The 19059-nt window shown below is 64.7% G+C and overlaps 1 protein-coding gene across 2 annotated transcripts; it reads right to left on the bottom strand.

Moving 5' to 3' along the window:
- Positions 1–228: 228 nt before the first annotated feature.
- KCNQ4 (potassium voltage-gated channel subfamily Q member 4) lies at positions 229–17425 on the bottom strand. Of its 2 annotated transcripts, XM_032132423.1 has the most exons (15): positions 17151–17425; positions 8797–8887; positions 8042–8168; positions 7792–7967; positions 7597–7722; positions 7375–7512; positions 7159–7254; positions 6819–6907; positions 5584–5739; positions 4614–4658; positions 2978–3198; positions 2778–2880; positions 2558–2689; positions 2248–2386; positions 229–2134 (listed from the first exon to the last, which is right to left on the bottom strand). In XM_032132423.1, exons 1-15 carry the CDS (start codon positions 17423–17425, stop codon positions 1916–1918), a joined length of 2133 nt encoding a protein of 710 aa, XP_031988314.1. In that variant the 3' UTR covers positions 229–1915. The 2 variants fall into 2 exon arrangements, with proteins under 2 accessions (XP_031988314.1, XP_031988315.1); XM_032132424.1 differs by lacking the exon at positions 4614–4658.
- Positions 17426–19059: the final 1634 nt, after the last annotated feature.

Genomic DNA, 19059 nt, shown 5'->3' with positions numbered 1-19059 from the left:
CATCAACCCTGCACCCCCCGCACACAGGATGGAGCTGGGGGGCGAACGAGCTGGAGCTGGCGTCTCGACCCCATCTCGGTGGGTTGCTGCAGCTTAAGGGGTCAGGGAGGAGTCCGGACATTTGTGTCCCCCGGCCGGACGTTGCTGTCCCCCGGCCGCGGCTCGGCGGCAAGGCTGGAGTGCCACCTCTCGGGAGCGCCGGGAGACAGACGGCAGCAGGCGGGCGGCCTCTACTCCAAATTTTAATGAAACAAATAAGTTAATAAGTTAATCAAGTGAGGTAACTACCGCTGGCTCGGGGGGGGTGGGGCTGCGGGGACCAGCCAGCCCCGGGAGGGAGGGGAGGGGTCCTAAGGGTTAATTCCTGCGTGCGGCTGCGGGCAAAGCTGTCACATGCACCTCGCCCCACGGGCACCCACCCAGCGCTGTCCCCTCGTGTCCCACCGCCCGGGCAGCCCCGGGGCGAGGGGAGGGGGCCGGGGGGCTGCAGGAGCTCTGGTTCTGGTGGGGGGTGGGGTTCAAGCAGCTCTGGCACGGCCCGCGCTGGCCACATGCACTAACGGGGTGAGGAAACGAGCAGGGTCGGGGGTCCCCGCTGCCGGGAGCAGAGGCACAGGGGGGGCTCGGAAAAAGGGGATGCGAATCCCACGATCCGAAGCCCAGAGAGGGGCGGCGCTGGCAGCGAGGGGAGCGGTGGGAGCAGCCCAGGACAGATCCCGGCACTGTGGAGTCACCACCGAGCCCCCCCCGGGACCCTCGGCTGCAGCCCCAGCCTGGCACTTTGGCACAAGCCCAGCCTGGCTCAGCCCAGTGCTGCTGGACTGGAAACCAGCGCCGGGACAGGGAGCGGGGCAGGGAAGGGGACTGGGGTAGCGTGGAAGCTGTCGTGGCTCTGCTATAGGTGACATGCAAGGACACCGCCCTGTCCCCACCAGGCCCGGCCCGTGCTGCCCGGACCACAGAGGGGACAGGGAAACGGGCAGGGACAAACTGAGCACCGCAGGACCCAGCAGCCAAGGAATCCTCTAAGCAGGAGCAGGGGCTGGGACACAGGGGGAGGGACGCTCCTTGGGGACAGCGCCTGTGCCTGCATCCCTGCCTTCCCCACAGCCCCTGCTCAGCTTCCTGACTCCAGGACCACCATCGGGTGGAGCTTTTCCGGCTGGCCCTGAGCCTTCAGGACCTCCAAGGCCCTCCTGGGCAGCACAGTCCAGCCCTGGGAGCTGGCAGGGGGTTGCTTATTGCCTCTGTCCCCTCGGGTTGCTCTTCCCAGGGGTGTTGCATATTAAGACATTATTGCATAAATATATATATTCTATATATATATTGCCCTGGGAGCATGCACGGGCAGGCAGAAGGCTCTGCTGTGCTTCGGGAGGGCTGCAGCCTGGTGAGGGAGGACAGTCCCCTGCTCCCCACACTGGGAACCCCGAATGACGCGGGTAAAACCACCTGGGTCGTGCCCCTACACCCCTGCACTGGCAGCAAGAGGGAGGTGGGACCTTGCATAGCTGGTGGTGGCCCCGGCTCAGCTCTGGGGGACCAGGCAGGAGCTGTCCTGAGGGCTGGGGTGGGGTTCAAACCAAACCCCAGGGGATGGGGCCAGCCCGGAGCATCCCCACCACAGCTGGGGAGCACCCAGGACCCCAGAGCTGGGGGATCTCATTCCATAGGAGACCAGGAACATCCCCAGAACATCCCAGGAACATCCCAGGAGCATCCCAGAACATCCCAGGGGCATCCCAGGAGGGTGGGGTGGCCATGCCACAGTGCCATGTCCCCGCAAAGGAAGACTTGCTTCAAGTAACACGGCGAGGGACGGCAAGGGGACAGCGAGGGGACAGCGAGGGGACAACGCCACGCCGCTCCCAGCGCCCCATCCCAGGCGGGCAGGGTCCATCCCGCTGCCTCCTGCTCAGTCCATGTTGGTGCTGGCCGACCTGGAGATGTTGAGGGTCTGGGCAGACACCGAGATGTCCTCGTGGTCCACGGGGCTGTGGTAGTCCGAGGTGATGTCGGGCTCGCCGGGCGGCACCCGCACCGCGGCCAGGCTGAAGGAGTTCGTGGAGCCCTTGCGGAGGCACTGCGAGTAGAGGCCGAGCAGCAGGTCCAGCTTGTGCTCGATGGATTGCACCTGCAAGGGGCGCGGGGTGCGGCTGAGCCGGGCCCACCCCCGCGGGAGGGGTCCCGGGGGGCTCGGCTCCGCCTCCAAAGGGACGGTGACACTCAGGGGTGTCCCCTCCTGACCTGCCGCTCCACTTTGACCACGCGCCCCATCATGCTGAGCTCGTCCACCAGCTCCGCCTCCAGCGCCGGCTTCTCCCCCTTCTCCCGCACCTTTTTGTCTGCAGGGAGCGCCCGATCCCTGCCCACGATCTGGTCCACGCTGGCAGGGAGGGAAGGAAGGGGCAGAGCCCATCCATCACTCCCAAGGGCTGGGGAGACCACCAGGGATGGGGATGGAGCTCTGGGAATGCATCCCGACCATCGCGATGGGCCACCAACCACCTCATCTCGTGGTGGGAGAACCCCCAGGGTCACCTGCAGGGCACCTCACCGCGTCTGCAGGCTCTTGATCCTGCCCAGCATGTCCAGGTGTCCGGCCGAGTACTGCTCGATGACATCCTTGACGTCGTAGGGACGCAAGGTCTCCTTGAACTTCCTCTTGGCCACCAGGAACTTCAGGATCCTGCAGGGACAGGCGGGCTGGAGGCAGGAACGGGGTGCCCGGAGCGGGCTCTGCGCACGCTGGGGGACACGGGAGGGGACAGTCTCACCTGACGGCCCGGATCAAGGTCTTCACTGCCGGCATGATGTCCTCGAAGGTCAGGTCGCTGGGCGAGCTCCTGTCCTCGCCACTGTCCTCGGGCGGGCAGTCGGCTGTGGGTGCCAAGAGCGGGCAGATGGCAGACCCCGAGGGCTGCCCCCGACCCTGCAGCCCCCCAGCGTCCCCCAGACCCCCCACCCAGGGGCTCACCCTCAGTCGGGGTCCGCGGCTTGAGCCTCAGGGACGCTCGGAATCGGGTGCGGTCGTTGAAGCTCCAGCTCTTCTGCACCTTGGTGGGGCTGGAGGCCTCGGCGACGTCCTCGGTGCTGGGGGAGCGGTGCAGGGGCGGCCCCAGCTGCTGCTGCCGGCCGCGGCTGCCCTGGCGCTGGGAGCTGCTCAGCCGGATCCGCTCCTTGATGCCCATCTTGTTGCTGCGTGGGGGGGCAGCGGGAGGGCGGCGTTAGGGGCGTGGGGACCGGGTGGTCCCTGGGGTGAAGTGGGGGTGGCCGTGCTGAGCTCACAGAGAGCCCCCGGCAGGTGATGGGCATGAACCAGGCCAGGAGCAGGCGGTTCGTGCAGGGGCAGCTCTGGGGTTGCTTCTTTAAACCCCTTGTTTTGGTCCCAAGAGCAGAGAGAGGAGGTGACAGACCAGGAGAGAGGGGACAGACAGTTGTGGCAGCAGGGGACATGCGGCAGAGCCACCTCTGAGCGGAGCAGAGCTCTGCTCCTGCTCCATCTCTGCTGGCACGGGGTGTCCAAACCCGGCCAAGCCGCTTCATCCTCCTCCTCCTCCTCCTCCAGGCTGCACCTCCCAATCCAGGCTCTGCTCCTGCCCTAACGCGAGTTCTGCTCCCAAACCCAGCGGCTCTGCTGGGCTGGGAGGAAACACCAGGCATTGTTTATGCAGGACCTACACAAACCCCCCGTGTTTTGCGTGATGACAGACCCCAAACACAGCTCAAGGGGACACACAGCTCAAGACCCCAAAGCCGGGGAGGACACAGAGTGAATCCCACAGCCGCTGCAGGACAGGCTTCATGGAACCCCGGTGTTTGGGGACACTCTTGGATTTCCACAGGCAGGGTACAGGCAGGGTACAGGCGGGGCAGGGGGCTCCCAGCCCTTCCCCGTGCAGGCAGGGGGGCTGCCACCCATCCCACACATCCAGCGGCTGTGCCAGAGGGTGGGAAGGGCGGTGTCCCGGGAATCAGGCTGCAGCACACAGGTGGGATGGGATTTACGGGATTTATCCAAGTGTCACCAGCAGCCCGTGCTCATCCACGCTGCACGACGGGAAAACTGAGGCAGTAAGGGACATTGGGGACAGAGGGGACAGTCAGCTCAGCCCAGGCCGTGCACAGCCCCCCTGCCCTGCGGACGGACACCCAGTTCAGCCTCCACCCCCCGAGCCTCAGTCCCCAGCCCTCTCCATGCCGCAGGCACCCAGGCAGGGAGCGCATCCATGCATCCCGGGGTTCCCTGCCCCGCTCTCCGGCGGGACAGGCAGGACACGGTACCTCCGTCTCCACGTGCCCCACGTCTGCAAGAGCCTCCTCTTACCACTAAAGATGGGGCTGGAGGGGCAGGGTAGAGACACAGGAGAAAAGAGAGTCAGCCACGGCCGGCGGGGAGCGGAGCGTCCCGGGCCACCGCGTTCCCGTCCCCCGGAGCGCCACCGGTGAGTGCGACAGCCCCGCCGCTGCTGGGAGGGCAGGGTGCTTGTGTAGGTCCTGCATAAACACCTGTGCGGTTCCTCGGCTCTGCCAGAAGGATTTGGGGACGGTCGCCGAGCAGAGGGACCGTGGTGGCCCCGCAAACCCCGTCGGGGCTCGGGGGCGAGCGTTACCTGAGGCGTAAACACTTGTGGGGCTGCGCGTCCTCCTCATTCCAGCTTGGGGGGAGTGGGGGCATGGCGGGTGTGGGGGGAGGGTGGAGGGATGGAGAGGAGGAGGAGGAGGAGGGTGAGCGGGAGAGGGGAGGAGAGAGAGAGAAGATGAGATGTTGTGAGAGGTGATGCTCGCGGGGGGGATGGGCAGGCTCAGGCCCCCGAGTGGGGTTCGGTCCTTCCCCTGCCAGTTCCTGGTTGGGCACGGAGCCCAGGGAGGAGCCCCCCAAGCCCCGAACTCACCTGGGGGAGCAGGTCCCGCTCAGCCCCACACCTGCAGCCTCAGCCCTGCTGATGTGGCATCACGGGGGAAACTGAGGCACGAGGCCTCTCCCCACCTAACCCTGGCGCTGGCCCGATGTCCTGGGGGGTGGCCAGCGGTGGTGGCACGCTGGCATCTCCGGGATGCTCTTCAGGCAGAGGGGACAAGGGGCACGGTGCAGAGCAGCCGCCATCAGCAGCAGGGCAACCTCAACCCCTCTCTTGCCCCTCTTCATGGGCAGCTGGAGCCCTTCACAGCCCCAGGCTCTGGGATATGTTCCTTCCCGGGCTCTGGAGCGCAGCCACACGGCTCCATCCCACCGGGATGGCACCGCTGCCCTTGCCAAGGGATTTCGTGCCATGCTTGGTTACCCTGTGCCACATCCCGGGGTCACGGCCACATAAAAAGGGCAGCGAGGTGACCTCACGAAGGTACAACAGCCCAGAGCGTCCCTCTGGATCAAATCTGCCCCTTCTGGAGCTGGAACAGAGCTGGGAGCAGAACCAGGAGCAGGAGGGATGCTCAGCACGAGTGGCGAGCAGGGTCAGTTTGGGGTGGTGGCATCTCTGGGGTCCGGTCTGGCAGTGACAGTGACATCGCAGGAGGGCACAGAGGAGCAGAGGAGACAGAGCAGAGAGGAAGGAGAACACGGGGGCTGCCCCCTCCTACCTTTCCCCTGCACATGTGGCCAGGCTGATGCTTTTCTGGGCAGGGGTGAAGGAGTGGTAGGGCGGTGGGGCTCTGTCTGGCCATTTTTTCACCTCTGAATTCCTAAATCCTCCGTTGCGACCCCGGTGCAAATGCTCAAACATAAGGACCAGCTCTCTGAGGTCGGGGTGAAATAAAAACGGGGAGAAATTAAAATTTCCAAAGCAAACGAAATGAGCGAAGCGAGGCTGAGCAGCGCCGGGTCCTCCTGAGCGCGAACCAAAGCAAAACCGGAGCAAAACAAGAAAAAAAATCAGCGTTTTTGTTCAAAAGACGGTTTCTTAATTAGGGGTGATGGGGCTAAGAAGGAGTCCTGGGACAGGATTCCACAGAGGGAAGGGTTGGATGTGCTGAGAGGGATGGATCAGGCAAGGACAAACCTGGGACGGGGTGGGGACATGGGGACCTGTCACCATCAGATCCTGGGCGCTGCTGGAGCAGCCAGGAGGGGAAAAGCTCAGATCCAGCAGGGATCGAATCTGGCTCTGTGTGAATTCCACTGCAGGGAAAACAGCTCCTGGCGCAGCAGGAGGGTCAGCAGAGCCCCCAGCGACTCCCAGGATCCGGGGTGATGCTCGGGAAGTTGGGAGTCAGGGCTGGGGCTGTTAAAAGCCCTGCCCTTGGAAAAATTAAGTGTGGGACAGAAGGGTGAATTTGTCACTCGGTCAGAGGAGGGCAGGACACGCAGGCAGGGCAGGGATGCGGCACAGGGATGTGGCAAACCCTCGGGGTCTGGAAGAGAGGTCTGGAAAACCTTTGGAGAGCCTTGGATCCACCCGCAATGGCAGCATCCCAGGGGTCACGGGAGGGAGACGCTGCAGGGAAGGGACATGGGGCTCCCACTGGACCCCCTGTGTCCAGCTGGGTCCAGGCCTGGAACCAGCTCCTGTCCATCTGTGGCTCCACCCCCACAGCCATGAGGTCCCCGAGGCACCATCCTGTTCCCTGTGGTGCTGGAGGAAGGCTATGAATGGGGTAGGAGGGGATGGGATGGCTGCTGGGCGCTGTGAGGATGATGAGGATGAGGGAGGCTCCTTCAGCAGACGCCGTGCTGGGCTCCCATCCTGGGAAGGTGTCGGTGCTGCTCCACTCCACCGAGCCCCCGATGGTTCCACAAGGTCCCTCCTGGTTTCCCAGGCTGTTCATCCCCACAGGGACCCCCGGGAGCCCCCCAGCCCTCGCCTCCTCCCGCCTACCTGAAGGCGGGCAGGAGGCTGTCGTAGTAACACCACGTGGCCGTCAGGTACACCCGGCTCATATCCGTGGAGTACAGGCGCCAGGCAGCCTGCACGGGAGCGAGAATTCCGGGAATCGGGATCAGTTGGGATGGGAAAACACCCCCGGACCCCTCCATCCATCCTGGGCCCCCCACAGGCAGCGACCAAGCCAAAGGAAGGATCTGGGTGCTGGATGTGGGGCTGGATGTTTGGGTGGTTTGGTGACGGGCGGAGCAGACGGGGAGGGGGGACAGCAGAGCATTCCCGGGATGGGGTGGGGCGGGATGGGCTGGGGCGGGACACGCCAGCCCTGCCTTACCTGGATCAGGTTCGCCGCCGGAGTCCGCCTCTTCTCAAAGTGCTTCTGCCGATGCTGCTCCTGCACTTTGAGGGCGAAGCCGGAGCCCAGGATCCCCTGGGGACGGGAGGGGACACGGCGCCGTGGGTGGTGGTGGCACAGACCGGGCCCCACACAGAGGCGGCTCTGCCCCTTTTCTCCCCTATTTTTGCCGAGAAAACCCTCTCCTCTACTCACGGCGGGCAGGGCGAAGAAGGAGATGCCGAGCAGGGCGAATCCGGCCGCCAGCATCCGGCCCAGCCACGTCTGCGGCGCCTTGTCCCCATAGCCGATGGTGGTCAGGGTCACCTGCCCGGGGGCACAGCAGCGGGGGGCCTGGAGGGCGCTCCCCCACCACGGCCCCGTCCCACCCTCCTGCTCCCCTCCCGGGGCCGGGGGGCCGTGGGGGGCCGAGCTTACCGTGCCCCACCACAGCGAATCGGCGTAGGTGGCGAACTGGACGTTGGCGTCTTTCTCCGCCAGGTACACGAGGAAGGAGGCGAAGATGAGCACCAGGAAGCCGATGTACCAGGCGGTGATGAGCTCCTGCGGGGCACGGCGGGTCACACGGGCTCGGGGACGTGGCGGGGGATGTACCTGGATTATTTTTCTCACCTTGCTGTGGGCGTAGACGACGGAGCCCAGCAGCTTCCAGGTGCCGCCGCGGCGGTCCATGCGCACCATGCGCAGGATCTGCAGGAAGCGCATGCTGCGCAGCGCCGACGTGGCGAAGATGTTGCCCTGCGTGCCCGCGGCGATGACGGCCACCGAGGCGATGAAGACGATGAAATCTGAGGGGACGGCGAGGCTCAGGGGGTGCGTGGGTTATCCCAAATTCCGCCGTCCCCGAATCCCAACCCAGTACCGATCACGCAGAAGGGTTTCCTGGCGAAGCGGAAGCGGCCGCGCCAGCCGCGGTAGCGGCAGCAGCAGCCGGCGGCCCACACGCGGGTGATGTATTCCATGCCGAACACCACGATCATCACGAATTCCTGCCGGGGTAGAGGGGGGCAAAGGCGGTGAGAGGGGCAGGGCAGAGTGGGGGGGCTCGGCTTGGAGGGGGGCAAAATGAATCGGGCTGAGCGCGGTGCGTGGTGTCCCCCCCCAAGGCCACCGGAGCCATCCCAGGGGATCGGGGCGGTGCCACCGGAGCCATCCCGGGAGCCGCAGCCGTCGAGGCTGTCTGAGCATCGCGGCTCTGCTGCCTCGCCCCGAGCTGGGTCCTGTTCCTCCGCTGTCAGCATTGTCCTCCTACCTCTCGCACAAACAAGCCCCCGTTCTGCTTACTCGCCGGAAAAGTCACAAGGACCTTCCCAATTTAGTCTCCGTCACTCGGGAGAACTCCCTGTGTCAGCTCTTTCTGACAGTTTGGGGGAAAGCTGCCTTTTTTAGCCCCTCGTGCCCTGCCTTTTCCAGCGGTTGATGCCTCTCCCCGCGGCACGGAGGGACAATGGTGGGATGGGCCACCCCGTGCCAGGGTGGCTGCCATCGGATCGTCAGCGACATCCCGGCTGGGGATGGGGTCACAGGGGTTTTTTGTTGGTGATCTTGCCCGATTCTTTTAGGATATAAAGTGGGGAGGGAAAATCCGAGCACCAGCCCTGCTCCTGCATCACTCACCAGAATGAAGAGGCACTGGTTGGCCAATTTCTGGTGCTCCTGGATGGTGGAGAAGACCGACAGCACCAGGCAGCTGAAGACGAGGAGGAATCTGCAAGGAGAAAGTGTCAGTGGGGGCACCGGGACAGCCAGGGGACCCCAGCCCACAGTGCTGCCCCCCACTCGCAGCCTGAACCCCCCAGCCAAGTCTTCCACGGCCACATCTGAGCCACGGGGGACACATTTTGCCCCTAGATGGTGGCATGGAGCCTCTGGGGAGCCCAGGAGCAGCCGTGGGGCTCGATGCCAGCTCTGCCGCAGCCCTGCAGCTTCTTAATTAAAGGCAGGGAGGGAGGCGGGGGGTCCCGCACTGTGGAGGGTTCTGCTGCTGCAGGAAGGGGACCAGAGCTTCTCTGGACTGTCCCCAGCATCACTGCCACCGTGGCGACCTGCCAGCCACACGGGGACCACCTGGGAAGTGTCAGAAGTCCCCAGGAACAGCTCCGAGGCTGCTCCTCCCCGAGGGCTGGGCTCAGGCACGAGGGGCTTTGGCCCATTTAAAATAGGGAGGGGAATTAAAAAAAAAAAAAAAAAAAAAAGAAAGAAAGACAAAAAGAAAGTCGACTCCGAAGCTGAAGCAAATGAAACCTCCAAAAATACATTTTTTTTCCCCTGATCCAGCGATTCTAAAAAAGGAAAGCGGAGGGCTTGTGCCACCGGCCCACGTGACGGCGAGCAAAGGGCCACTGCTCCGTCACCGCGGCTCCGTGATGGCACCGGGCACTCCGGGCACCCATGGCCACAGTGAGTGGCACTGGGACAGCCTGGCTGAGCCCTGGTGGCCCTGGCACCCTGTCCTCGAGCTGGTGGCACTGATGTCACCCCCAGCGCTGTGTTCTCACGGTGACAATGCCCAGGGGCCATCGGGGGTGATCCAGAGGGGTGAGGGGGGCTCAGGGCCCACTCGGGAGCACTTTCCCATCTCCTCATGTTGCCGATGTGGAATTTTGGGGCAGAATCAGCTGCCTGGGCCATCGGAGGGATGAAACCTGTCCCAGCGTCGGGGAGGAGGCACCGGGGGACACAGCACCAGGGGACGATGCTCTGTGCCCTCAGTGGGACCATCCAAGGCCCCTCCCCACTGACCCCACAGCCCCGTGTGGGGCCGGGGGCTCTCAAACCTGGCCGTGCCATGAGGAGGCTGCGGGGTGGCACAGCCTAAAGGGGACAGCTGGGTCCCTTTCCCCCAAAATGCTGCTGGAAGTGGGACCCACAGCAAAAAAATCCCTGGGAATGGGAAAAGGGCTGGATGCAGAGCATGCAGGAGGGAGAGCTGGAGCCATGAAGGGGCCAGGGGTGTCACAGCCTTGTCACCACCCTGCCCTCGCCGCAGAGGACGACGCTGCTCTCCCGGGCACTCCCCACCCGCAAAGCAGAAGGTTGGAGCCGGTTCCTTCTCCCTCTGAATTATTAATTGGGTTTTTTTTTTCCTTCGGCGCAGCAGTTCTGGAATTAACCCCCGCTGGGAAGAGCGGCACCCCCGAGGCACGGGCAGGGAGCGCCGGGCCCTGGGCTGAGGAGCCAAACACGGCCCAGGGCAGAGCCCTGAGCTTTGTGCATCATCAGCAATGAAGATTATCCGAGCACGATTTAGCAGGCAATTACCCGGGCAGCGGAGCACAAAGCAGAAGAGAACGCAGAAATCTCCCAGCCTGCAAAGATTTGTGCCTCTCGCCTCATCCCAGCCAGCAGGGAGGGGCGTCCCCGGTGCCTGGGCACAGGCGGGGACCTGCTGTGGGTGGCCCTGACTCTGGAGCCCCACAGGTCACCCGCTGGTCCGGCCTTGATGGAAACCTGCCCCCCTTGTGGGGTGGGGAAACCTCCCAGCCGGCATCCCGTAGGATTTGGGGAAGGATACGGGCATGAGAGGCCCCACGGGGCTGGCTGGGAAAGGAACTTTCTGGGAACACATCACCTGCTAGGAATTAACTTGTAAAGCCTGGGCAAACGCCCCGTCCTGGCTGCCGGCAGCGCTTAAGCGGCTTAGGGAAGGGTCAGATGCCTGAAGGCAGCACGGGGAGCCAGGAACCAGCATCCTCCCCATCCCTCCCGGGCAGGAATTCTGCTCCCCGCACCCAGGGGGGGATCCCCCCCTCGACCCTCCATCAAACACCGCGGGGGACCCGGCAGTGCCAGGCTCCCATCCCAATTCGCTGCTCTTCCCACCCACCAAGAGGAGCTGAAATAACGAGGAATGCTGGCAGGGAAATGGGGAGGGGGCAGAGAGAGTGGGGACGGGAGCCTCAGCGCCTCCTCACTGCGCTGCTCCAGGATCCCGGGGGATGGAGGGAGCAGAGGTTGAACCGGTGTTTCACCTCTCCCGAATGAAATTCCCATCTCCAGCCCCCCTCCCCGCAGGGTCCCGCAACCCCCTTCCCTTCCCTTCCCTTCCCTTCCCTGAACTTCCCTGAACTTCCCTGAACTTCCCTTCCCTGAACTTCCCTTCCCTTCCCTTCCCGCCCATGGCACTGCCAGCCTGGCCACGGGGACAGGACCCTCCGGCTGCTGTCACCCGGCGGGAGCAGCGCCCGGCCCCAGCACTAATGAAACCTCCCCAAAACAATAATGAAAACGCCGCAGGGGCCGGCGCGGGGAAGGCGAAATCTCCTCAATTAATCTTCATTAGGGTGGGCTTCGCCATCTGCTGCCGCCCGAGCTGGCTGAGGAACAGGTGAGCCGGGAAAGCTGCTGAGCTCAGGGGAAGCAGGGCCAAGTCGGCCTCCCTGCATGGGCAGGCGGGCACCAGTTGGCTCCCGATGCCCCCAAAACCCCGCTGAGCAGAAGGGCTGCGCCCCAAAACAGCCTGGGACGAGCTGAGGGATCGTGATCCTGGGAGCTCGTGGGGCGGGATGGGGATGGAACAGCCCAGCCCGCCCCGGATTCGTCCCCCAGCCCTCCCGGGATTGGCAGGGGGTGACACCGGCACCGGCAGGGCTGTCCCGGGCCCCGCTCCGCCCGAGCCCCGCGGGGATGCCCCGGGCCGGGGCACAGGCGGCGATAACTCAGCGGAAGGAAAACACCACGCGCCGCAGGATAAACAGCTCAGCCGCGGGATGAGCGAGCAAACAGGCTCTGGGAAGGCACAGATCCCTTCCCTGGACAAGCCTGGCGGCATCACAGGGCCCAGGCCGTATCCCTCCAGCTGTGCCACCGCTGGAAATTTGGGATTTGGACCAAAACTGCCCTAGCGCAGCTCCAGCGGGCATGGGGATGGTGTTTCACCCTCCCGGCTCCCCATGCCGCGAAGTTCAGCTCCGTCTGCAGCTGTATAAACAGCGTGTCCCATAAATCCCCGTCCCTCGGCCCCGCAGCCCTTCAGGAGAGGTGGAGCAGGCGGCTGGGGGATATAAATAACCGGGCTGTAGCGGCCCTGTTTGCGCCCGTAACCATGGCACGGAGCGTCCCACGCCGCCCAGAAGAGAAGCAGAAAAGCTCCGAGTGTTTCCCCACGGGCAGGGAGCGCAGCCGGAGCCCCCGGAGCCGCGGCAGAGGCGCCGCGCAGCCCGGCACACGCTCAGAGCCTGGCCCTGACCCCGTTATCAGCGCTGCAGGAAGGAGGGTGCTGCTCCCAGAGCCCTCCAGAGCCTGGGGTGAGGCAGGACGGGACGTTTCCAGCACCCTGAGGAAGGCTGGAAGCAGAGCTGGGATGCGGAACCTCTCCTGCACGCCATGGCAGGGAGCTGGGGTGGCATCGAGCCCGTAGCCTCAAAACCTTCGTGCTTTGGGAGGCAAATCTTGCCGGTGGCATCACCCGGCCCCCTGGCACGGCACCCCCGTGGCACCCAGCGCCCCCCGGCCCCGCCGTGCCCACGGGGAGCACGGTCACAAGGCTGCGGCGGCCGGTGCCAAGACACTCACACGGAGCAGCCGGGATAGTTTTGCTCTTGGATCATCTGGCAAGGAACGGGCTGGAGGGGGGGAAGGAACCGGAGCGTTTTCCGATGCACCCCAGGAGAGGGATGGGGGCTGTCACCCTCCTCCAGCACCTGGGGGGTCCGCAGGGCACGGGGACATTTGGGGACGTGAGTGGGCCCGAGAAGTCGTCCCAAAGCTGGGAACCTCAGAGAGTGGAGGGCAGCAGCACCGCGGGCAGGTTTGGGATCGCTGCCGGGGCGGGGACGAAGGACCAAAAACTCTCCAGCATCACCCCCGTCCACCCCGGCAGTGATGCACCCCACTGGGGCACCCAAACTGGCACCTCCTGCGCCGGCCTGGGGGTGTCCGGCGGGAGCAGAAAGAGGGGGAAAGGAAAAAAAAACAGAAGGAAAAATCAATGCACCGTTTCATGTTGCGCCGAAGTCGCTTAATTTTATGCCCTGGTGACACCACATCGGGCCGGGGAAAGTGCTGTGCCGGCTTCTCCTCCCCCTGGCATTGCCCCTGAACCAGCTCCCGTTTCAGCCCCAGGCAAGGTGGCCCTGGGGGCACAGCCCCTGCTCGAAGGGCACAGCCTCCAGTCCCTCTGGCTGTGGCCATGCCACCACCCCATCTGGGGGACACACCGGCGGCAGCGAGTTAAAAGCCTTAAACGAGCTAAATTCAAAGCGAATTTGGAAGAGTTAAGAGTGAAATTGAAGAGTTTAAGAGTTAAATTCAGGAGTTTAAGAGAGGTTTAAGAGTTAAATCCAAGATGTTTTCCCAAGCAGGCGGTGGAGAGTCAGCGCTGAGCAGGGATGGAGGGATTTTCCTGCAAATCATCCAGGCCTCCAGCCCTAGGAATTGCCCCGGGGGTGTTGGCAAGGGCTGGCACTGATGGTGGCACTCCCAGCACGGCACGGAGGTGTTTCCCTCTCTCCAAGCAGTGCTGGGGGGATGTGACAAGGTAGGGGAGAGGGACCGGAGGGGAGCGGCAGCCCCATCCTGCCCTCCACATCCCTCTGGCACAGGAGCTGGGCACAGGGATGCTCCGGGAGGGCACAGGCTGCCACCACCCTGCTCCCTGGTGGAGGGGGAACACATCCCACTGCCACCGTTCCAATCCAGCCGGGATTTCCCACCGGAGGCCAGTCCTGAGTAGGGCGAGCCTGTGCCTGGCATCGCCTACCCAGTGCCAGGATTGCCCTGGGACTCAGCCGGGAGCTGCCACCCCTCTGTCCCCACAACGACACCAAATACCCAGCGGGGACAAAGCTCCCGTCCCCTCCCTGCCCCTCCTCTCCCACGTGGGAAATAAACCCCGAGAGCAGCGGGCAGGGAGCTGGCCTGGCACGGGGGCCGCTGCTCCAGGCGGGGGATTGCGGTTGTTCCTGGTGCTGCTGGCTCAGTCTTCCCTAATTTGCTCCAGGTTAAACTGTTCTGGATGGAATTGTTCCTCCAGGACCGGGAAAAGTGCTGAGCTGAGCTGCTGGTGCACCCAGCAGCCGTTTCATAACCATCGGCACCAGCTCCCAGACCCCGGGAGCCGCTGGGAATGCGGGGGGCTGGCGGGTGGGCAGGGATAAACCCCAATGGGCAGCGGGAATAGCTGGAATTGGACGCGGAAAGCCGCGTGGTGCAGCTCCAGGATGCAGGAGACCCCCTTGGCAGGGCAGCCCCTGCCCACGGGACACGCAGCTGTGCCCGTGCCAAGCCCACGGGAGCTTTGCCGGGAGCAGGGAAGAGCCTTCCCGCCGGCTAACGAGCAGGAGATTGGAAAAAGGAAGTTCTTATTTCGCCTCCTGGCTCTAAAGCCTCTCGCTTAATGCTCTGGGCTCCCTCCCGGATTTGCTCCGTAAGCTCCAGGGCTGGGAATTCTCATTCCAAGCGGGCGAGGCGAGGCTTGGTGAGGCCGGCCAGCGCCTCTCTGCACGGTCAGCGTGGGGCTGGAGGGGCCGGGGGAGACCTCAGAACCTTGGATTTACTCCTGCACGGGCTCCCATGTTCACACCATCCCCTTCCCGGAGCATGGGAGCGTTTGGGGGCACCCATCAGACCCCAAAAGTGTCTCCAAGCTCCCCCAACCCCTGGGCAGAGCTGCCAGCAGGCTGAGGTGCTGCAGAAACGATGCAGCCACCAAACCACTGAGCCCAGAGTAGGCGCTGGGACAAGATTTGGGATCAATTCGCCGACAGAAAGAGGCTGAAGTCGTTCAATAAACGCGATGGGCTCGGCCCCGCTCGGCGGCTCCGGGAGGGACGCGCGTCACTTCTCAGCGGGTATTTCCATTTTAGCAGCGTTCAGCCCTGTCTCGGAGCCAGCCTGCTCGGGGGAGGCAGCGCAGCCGGGGCTCGGGGGACCGGTCCTTGTCACCAGCACTGCCCCGACCTCTGGCCGGAGGCTCCATCACTCTCCAGTGCCTCGGGGGGGAGGTGGGGGGGGTGGGGAGGGGGTAACACCTTCCTCCTCTTTTGTTAAAACTCAGGGATTGCGGCACACAAATCATCCCCGAGAACTTTAGCGCCGCTGCAACAGCTTCGCAGCTCCCATCTGCTGCGGGAGAGAGAGAGAGAGAAAAAAAAATACCCAACAAAAAAACTTGGAAGAAGCCAGAAATGAGCAACGTTACGGGAGAGGCTTCGCAGAACAGATGTCCGCACCTTGCACCCACTGCGGCGTCTTCCCACAGGATTCGGGGGGTCCCTGGCAGGACTCTGCCCTGCAGCTGCCTCAGCCCTAAAATTAAGCGGGCAAGTGAACAAAAAAGCCTCCCCAGCAAAGGCTGGAGAGGTTTGGCTCCTGCTGCCGGCGGCTGCACATCTTGTGGAACAAAGCCCAGCACCCACGAGCTGCGGGCCAGGCACGCCGGGGTGGCAGGGGAGGGACTGGGGGCGCTTGGGGGGCTCTGCGAAGGGGGCCGCTTGTCCCATGTGGTTGTTTGGGGGGTAAAACGGGCTCAAATTGGGAGGAAGAACTGGTGGAGGGCACTCAGGGATGGATGTCCCAGCTGGGAGATGAGCAGGGGCACATCTCTTCCATATCCAATGGGTATCTGTGCCATAAATCCTGCTTGCCTCCCCTGGCAGGGGGTTTGGCTGCCTTTCCCTGCAGGAGAAGCTCTTCCCAGGGTGGGATTTTCCACGCAGGAATTCTGGCGGGTGCCCGCTGTGGAGGTGTCGTTACAAATGGGCCCCGGGCTCGTGTCCCGGCTCCCTGGGGAGCTCAGGTGCCCTTTCATCCAGTGACAAATTCCTGCTGCCAGCTCGATGTGCTAACTTAGGCAAGACCCATTTTCCTGCCTCTTAACGAGCTCCGGCTTCCGCACCCCAGAAACGACGCAGCCCCGCGGCACCGCTCCAGGGGAGAGGGAAGGAGGCAAAATTTTGCCTCGTGCCCTCAGAAAGGGTCTGTGCCCACAGCTGGCACACGCGAGGCAGAGAGGGAAAACACCTCCTGCCCCATGGCTGCAGCGGTGATGTCCCGGCAGTGTCCCCAGCAGTGCCACTGGCTCCTGGCTTGGGACAACCCCCCAGCACGGAGCCCCTTCTGTCCCTGCAGCCTCCAGGTGTGTTGGGGACTCCCGAACTCGGTGTCACAGCCACCGCCGAGGCAGCAACCCCGAGGGGGTGAGGCTGTTCTGAGCCCTGAGCTGAGCCCGCATGCCAAGAGCCATGGGATGTTCAGATCCAGCGAGGAAAGCTGGAGCAGCAGCACAGCGCTCGGGAAAACACAGCGAGCAGGGCAAGGAGCAGGTGTGCTCCCGGGAGCATCCCTCCGGCTCAGGAGAGGGATTTCCAGTGCTGGGGATCAACGGCGACCCAGGAATGGGCGCAGCTCGCGGGGTACAGCAGGGACAGGAACACCCCCGCTGTCCCCATCGCACCCGGACACGGCTCTGGGGTGGCACTGCTGCCTTGTCCCAGCACTGCTACAGGTACAGGACAGCAGAGGGTCCCCGCTCCCACCCAGACCTGTCACCCCTGGCGGGTCTCCTGCCCTTGAGGGTCCTCCCGAGCTCAGGGTCAGCGGCAGAGCGGGACGGTGACGCGGCTCCCTGCGGTGCCACCGGGAAGGGGCTCTGGGCCACGCCGGAGATTGAGTCCCACCCCCGGGGTCGCGCTCAGCTCCTCGCACCGGACCCGCTGCCACGGACCGGCCGCGGGACTCGCTCCCCCTCGGTGGCGGATCCGGGGACCGGGACCGGGACCGGCGGCAGGAGCGGCACCGATGCGTCTCCCCCACGGGACCGGGGACAGGAGCGGCACGGCCGCGTCCCCCTCGCCAAACGCAGTGGAGAAACTTCCCGGTGGAGCCCGGGGGGGCTCGCTGGGAGCCCCGCGGCACTCCCGCTACCCCCGGTGCTCCTTCCCCGGCAGCGCCCGCTCCCTGCCGCCCCGGGACCCACCGACCAGCCCCGCGGTCGGCGGGCCGCTGCGGCCCCCCCGGTGCCCGGTACTCACATGAAGACGTGGTAGATGAAAGCCCAACCGCGGGGCCGCTCCAGCACGTTGTAGAGGCAGTTCTGGAGGCGGCGGCGGCAGCAGCGCGGGGCCCCGGCGGGGCGGGGGGCGGCCCCGGGGCGCGGCCCCGCCAGCAGCCCCCGGCGGCGGGGCGGGGGCTGCGGCGGGGGGGTCCCGCTGCCGGGACCAGGGGTCCCCGAGCCCTCGGTCCGCACCGCCGTCAGCGCCGCCCGCCGCTCCCCGCCCGCCGCCGCCGCCGCCGCCGCCCCGGCCATGGCCGCCCCGCTCAGGCCGCCGCCCGCCGCATGGCCCCGGCCGCCGCGGGACCCCCGAGCCAGCCCGGGGCCGCTCTCCGGGCCACCTGCCTTTAGCTGCCCGCCGCCGCCGCCGGGCCCTCCCCCGCCGCCGCCCCGCCGGCCCGGCCCGCCCCGCCGTACCTGGCCCCCGCCCCCGGGGCTCCGCGGGACGGGGCGGGCGGGGAAAGCGCCGTGCGGAGCGGCGGCGGCGGCGGGGGTGGAGGGGTGGGGTGTGGGTGGCTTGCTGTCACCTCCGGTGTGGATAGGGGGCCCTGCTGGGGACGGGGAGCGTGCTGGGGCATCCCGCGAGTGAGGATCCCGCACCGCATCCCAGCTGCATCCCACACCGCATCCCAGTGGCATCCCAAACTGCACCCTACACCACATCCCAAAACAAATCGCATCCCAAACCTCGTCACTCACTGCTTCCCTAACTGCATCCCAAAATGCCCCCTAAACTGCGTCCCAAACTGCACCCCACACCGCATCCCAAACGGGGTGTGGAGCATCCTGGAGTGAAAGTGAGCCTCCCAATCCCCACGGGATGGAGCATCCCTGCAGGAGATGGAGCATCCCACCCCCACCCATCCTCCGCAGACTCAGCCTCGAGCCAGGCTCCGAGTGTTTCCCAATCAACACCCGCAGCCCTTTGCTCTTCCACCTCTCAACCCCCCACCAACACATCGGGAAAGAGGCAGGGGATTGGGAATTCCCTTTCCAAGCAAACCAGGGGGCCGATCCCAGCTGTACCCACGTGCTCTCGCACCTTTGGAGAATCCGAGTGCCCCCTGCCCACCCCTCCAGGTGCTCCCGGAGCAGAGGCCAAGTCCAGGGCTTGAATTATTTAGTGGCAGCCAGAGATCCTGGCACAGCGCGGGCCCCTGTGAGCACTGCGGGATTTGGGAGGTCTCGGGAATCACACACAGCAAATAGACAGTTTTATTTACTCAGAGGAAATGGTGCTGTTAAACCCACAATTCACCTTCCAAGGATGCCACGAAAACCCCACGCAGCGAGACGGGATAAGAGCCGTGGAGGCTGAAATCCTGGAAATCCAAACTAAATTCTCCCCTCCGTCCATCCCTAACTCCTGCGTCCCCCCAAAAAGCGCTCCCTGGAGCATCCCCCCAGCTCATCTGGCCTCTCTGCCGGCAGATGCTCCAGCGGGAGCACCCTGACCTTCATCCCGCTGCCTTTGGAGCAGCACATGCCCCTCGTTGGAGGTTTAGGTTTCACCTGGGATTGATTAAAACCTCGGGGCTGCGGAGGGGGCAGGGTTGAGGTGACCTGGAAAGGACTTGGGTGCTCACTTGAAGGGACCCGGGGCAGGTGGGAATTGGATAATTCCTGGGGCTGGGAGTCACCACACGCGCTGGGCAGGTCCCACCCGCACCTTATCACCTGCCCAGACCCTGGGAACCTCCATCGATCTGGGAGCTGGGAGGTTTTGGGATGGAGCCAGGCAGTCTGAATCAACATGGCACCAACCCATCCATCAGAAGCGGTGGAGGTTTTGGGAAGGCATCCCAGGATTTGCTGGCTTTGCCCCACACCTGCCCGGCCTCGGGGGTCCCGCAGAAACCACTCGTGCCCCCCGCTCTGATGAGACTTTA

The sequence above is a fragment of the Corvus moneduloides genome, chromosome 23 (genome assembly GCF_009650955.1).
Source record: "Corvus moneduloides isolate bCorMon1 chromosome 23, bCorMon1.pri, whole genome shotgun sequence".
In the NCBI taxonomy this organism is placed as follows: domain Eukaryota; kingdom Metazoa; phylum Chordata; class Aves; order Passeriformes; family Corvidae; genus Corvus; species Corvus moneduloides.
This window is presented reverse-complemented; position numbering and strand designations above follow the sequence as displayed.